This window comes from Mercenaria mercenaria, chromosome 13, assembly GCF_021730395.1.
Source record: "Mercenaria mercenaria strain notata chromosome 13, MADL_Memer_1, whole genome shotgun sequence".
NCBI classification, from domain to species: domain Eukaryota; kingdom Metazoa; phylum Mollusca; class Bivalvia; order Venerida; family Veneridae; genus Mercenaria; species Mercenaria mercenaria.
In genome coordinates, this window is record NC_069373.1 from 52,222,702 (window position 1) to 52,226,222 (window position 3,521).

Genomic DNA, 3,521 nt, shown 5'->3' on the forward strand with positions numbered 1-3,521 from the left:
ACAAAGAACGCGCTATGGGAGATCAGATATTTAATATCGCAAATGAAATCACATTGAGACAGTCTATAATAACAGAACGAGACTGATACTATTTTGAGATTCTAAGTCTACCGATTAACATTACAAGGTTTTTCCTTTCTTGGCCCTTTAATATAAATATTATATTCAATAATTCCTTTTTTCTAAAGAACACTGATTTGTGCTTGATATATATTTTTATCGATGAACGGTTTTCATCAATTATTTTTCCGCAGTATATTTAAATTTCAGCCTTTTTGGACACATATTTATGTTTCAGTTTCAATATTATTTATTGGTTGATTGATATAAAACTTTCATTATTCGTAAAATTTCAAAAGTTTCAATGGATCCGTATTTTACACAAGGGAAAACATATTTTAAGCAATATTTATATTATTAAAGATATGTTAAATTTCCAAACGTTTCTACTACTGCTTCTTCATAGCTTAACGTAAAAATGACATAATTATAGGTCATATGGAGACTTTCTAGCTTTTGATGGTGGAGGAAGACCCTTTGCGCATCTCAGTGCATTATTTTATCACGAACGGGTATGTGGGTAAAACCACCTGTAGTGTAAACCAGCTGTATTGCTTCATCATATGACGAATTCAACGCCCCAAGAGTGAGGTTCGAACCCACATCTGTGAAGAGCAAGTGATCTGAAATTGGAGACGTTAACCACTCGGCTACGCACGGAGAGGCCTCACGCATACCTTTATATATTTAAGGTATAAATGATATCTGCATCTTGCAGAATTAAGCAGCAATTCACAAAGAAACCCTGTATTGAATTTAGTGGATCAAACAGTATAATTCTTTTTCACCAAGTCTGCTGTAATTTTTGCTTGGCTGCGTCATATGCATCTATACGAAATGAGTCAGGATATTTATAGGTTATTAGCTTTGTATCGGGAAATATGCACGAGTTCTCAGCGGAAATATTGCGCGACTTTAGGAGCGCAATATTCTTCCGCTGAAGAACGAGTGCATATTTCCCGGTGCAAAGATAATAACCTTTTTATTACATACACATCTATAGTGCATATTTTCTGACCTGGCGAAGATATTTATAGAAAGGTCATAAATGGGCCATTCTATCGTTGAGTTTAGGGTAATCGGCTACATCGTTAGATTTCGTTTCATTCCGTCGAATTCTCCGTAAAAGGGAATAGATGTGTTAATGCAAAATATGAGTATTGATGTCATGACCGACCGACTGGTGTATTGGTTATGGCAATTACCTCGAATTGAAAAGGACGCAAGTTCGATCCCGCGATAGGATTACTATATTTTTTTATATATTTCATTAAAATATATATCTTGATATATATCGAATTTTTTTTCTTTAACCAAAACAACCTGTTTTCTTCAATATCTGCAACGGCTTAGATTAATTATCTTGTATTTCATAATGTCCTTCAAATAGTTTAAGGGTTGGTATTTAAACTATCGAAAATTGCACGATATTCACGAGGAAATTGAAAACTTTTCTTTATTTTATATAAATGAATACACACTGATCTAAGCTTTCCAGTGTCGCTGTCAGTTGGCCAGCATAAAATGTCGAACACAAAATCTAAAGCTTTGACTTCAACATCGAAAGAGATAGTTAACAACGTTGCTAACTACTTCGTGAAAGAAGCGAAAGAACCATCTAACATACCGCAATACTCGTTCTTACAAAGGACAGCGGAGGCAACAGGTATTAGTAGCAGAACTATCAGCAGGATCCGTAAAGAATTTAAAGACTCGGGCTCCCTGACATCGCCGAAGCGGACATCCCCTAAGGAACTGAAGACGGTCGATGATTTTGACAGATGTGCCATACGCAATAAGATTTATGAATTTTACACAGTTAGGCACGAACTTCCAACTTTAACGAACCTGCACGAAGCTTTGAAGGAAGACATTGACTTTATCGGCAGTAAAAGTTTGTTAAGAAAGATTATCAGGGAACTTGGATTTAGATGGAAGAGAACGAACAGTCAGAGAAAGGTGTTAGTGGAAAAGCAAAGTGTGGTGGAGTTACGGCTGAAGTATTACGCGAAGAAGAAACAACTTGAAGAAGCTGGCTATGACTTCGTTTACATTGATGAGACTTGGGTAGACACAAGTCATACAGCTAAGTATTGCTGGCAGGCACCCGGCATGGATGGTGTTACAACCCCTGTGAGCAAGGGGCAAAGACTGATTATTGTGCACGGTGGTTCAAATGAGGGTTTTGTTCCAGGGGCGCTTCTTATCTATAAAGCGTCTAGCTCTTCTGGAGACTATCATCATGAAATGAATGGGGAAAATTTTTGTAAATGGATGCAAGAAAAATTGTTACCAAATATTAAAAAGAAGAGTGCGATTGTTATGGACAATGCATCTTATCACTCCGTTCAGTCCAGCAAATGTCCTAATTCTTCCACTCGGAAAGCAGATATACAGGTATTTTATACTAAAAAACACAACTCCATTTATTAATTCATTATATTACATTGTATCAGATCAGCAATACATAGAAGAATAACCATTTTTTATCAAACCTATTTTCTCTATTTTAGAAATGGTTGACGGAGCACAATATACAGTATGATCCAGCCTTGCTTAGACCCCAGCTCCTGGCACTAGCTAAAACGAATAAACCCGAGCCAGCATATGTCATTGATGCCATTGTCAGAGGATATGGGCATGAAGTTCTAAGATTGCCGCCGTATCATCCGGACCTTAACCCTATTGAACTGATATGGAGTCAGGTGAAGAGCATCATCGCATCCAGAAACCTTACATATAGGTCTGCTGACCTTGTTCAAATAGCAAATTCGGCATTTGAAGAGATAGGGGCTGATCGCTGGAGGAGAGCCTGTGTCCATGCTCAAAAAACAGAAATATCTTATAGGGAGACAGATATTGTTGTTGATGTTGCGATGGACAATCTGGTCATTGACTTAGCTGAGGACAGTGATAGTGACGAAACCGAGAGTGCTAGCGAGGGAGAAGATTAGATTTTAATGGTTCTACTGTCATTGTCATTGTAAAATTGAATTGTTGATATAAAGAAAAAATCAAAAAAAATCATTATATACAAAATTAAAGGAAAAAAACAAGACCTAAAATATAAAAAGCATATAAAAGAAATTGAAGATAAAGTGGAATAATATTAAAAATATATAACTAGGAGTCATCGGGGATCGAACCCACACGAATCACTTTCCACATCTCTTACAATAAAAATCCGCTGTGTAAACCATTACACTATGACTGCATTTGTAAGTCAGCGGGTTATATTTGTATTATCAGCCAGAAAAGCCGATACGGAAAGTATCGATTTTTTACGAATCAAACCGATGCACCAAGTTACCTACTGATTTTAATGGTTCAGCCTGCACTAAAAATATCTTCGCCAGGTCAGATAATATGCACTATACACGTATAAATCAAATGTAAATATCATAAATTTGTTCAATAGCCTGAATAGGATTGACAATACTGAACTAAATAGAAAAAAACAA

General features: G+C 36.3%; 1 protein-coding gene across 1 annotated transcript; it reads left to right on the forward strand.

Annotated features, from left to right (window-relative positions):
* Nucleotides 1-1,584: 1,584 nt before the first annotated feature.
* Nucleotides 1,585-3,014, forward strand: LOC123530321 (uncharacterized). Its single transcript, XM_045311093.2, has 2 exons — nucleotides 1,585-2,457; nucleotides 2,574-3,014. The coding sequence occupies exons 1-2, from the start codon at nucleotides 1,585-1,587 to the stop codon at nucleotides 3,012-3,014; spliced, it is 1,314 nt and encodes a 437-aa protein (XP_045167028.2).
* Nucleotides 3,015-3,521: the final 507 nt, after the last annotated feature.

Coding starts and splice junctions, on each gene's coding strand:
- LOC123530321 (XM_045311093.2), top strand. CDS start 1,585: ATGTCGAACACAAAATCTAAAGCTTTGACTTCAACATCGAAAGAGATA. Junction 2,458..2,573: donor CTCGGAAAGCAGATATACAG/GTATTTTATACT, acceptor TCTCTATTTTAG/AAATGGTTGACGGAGCACAA.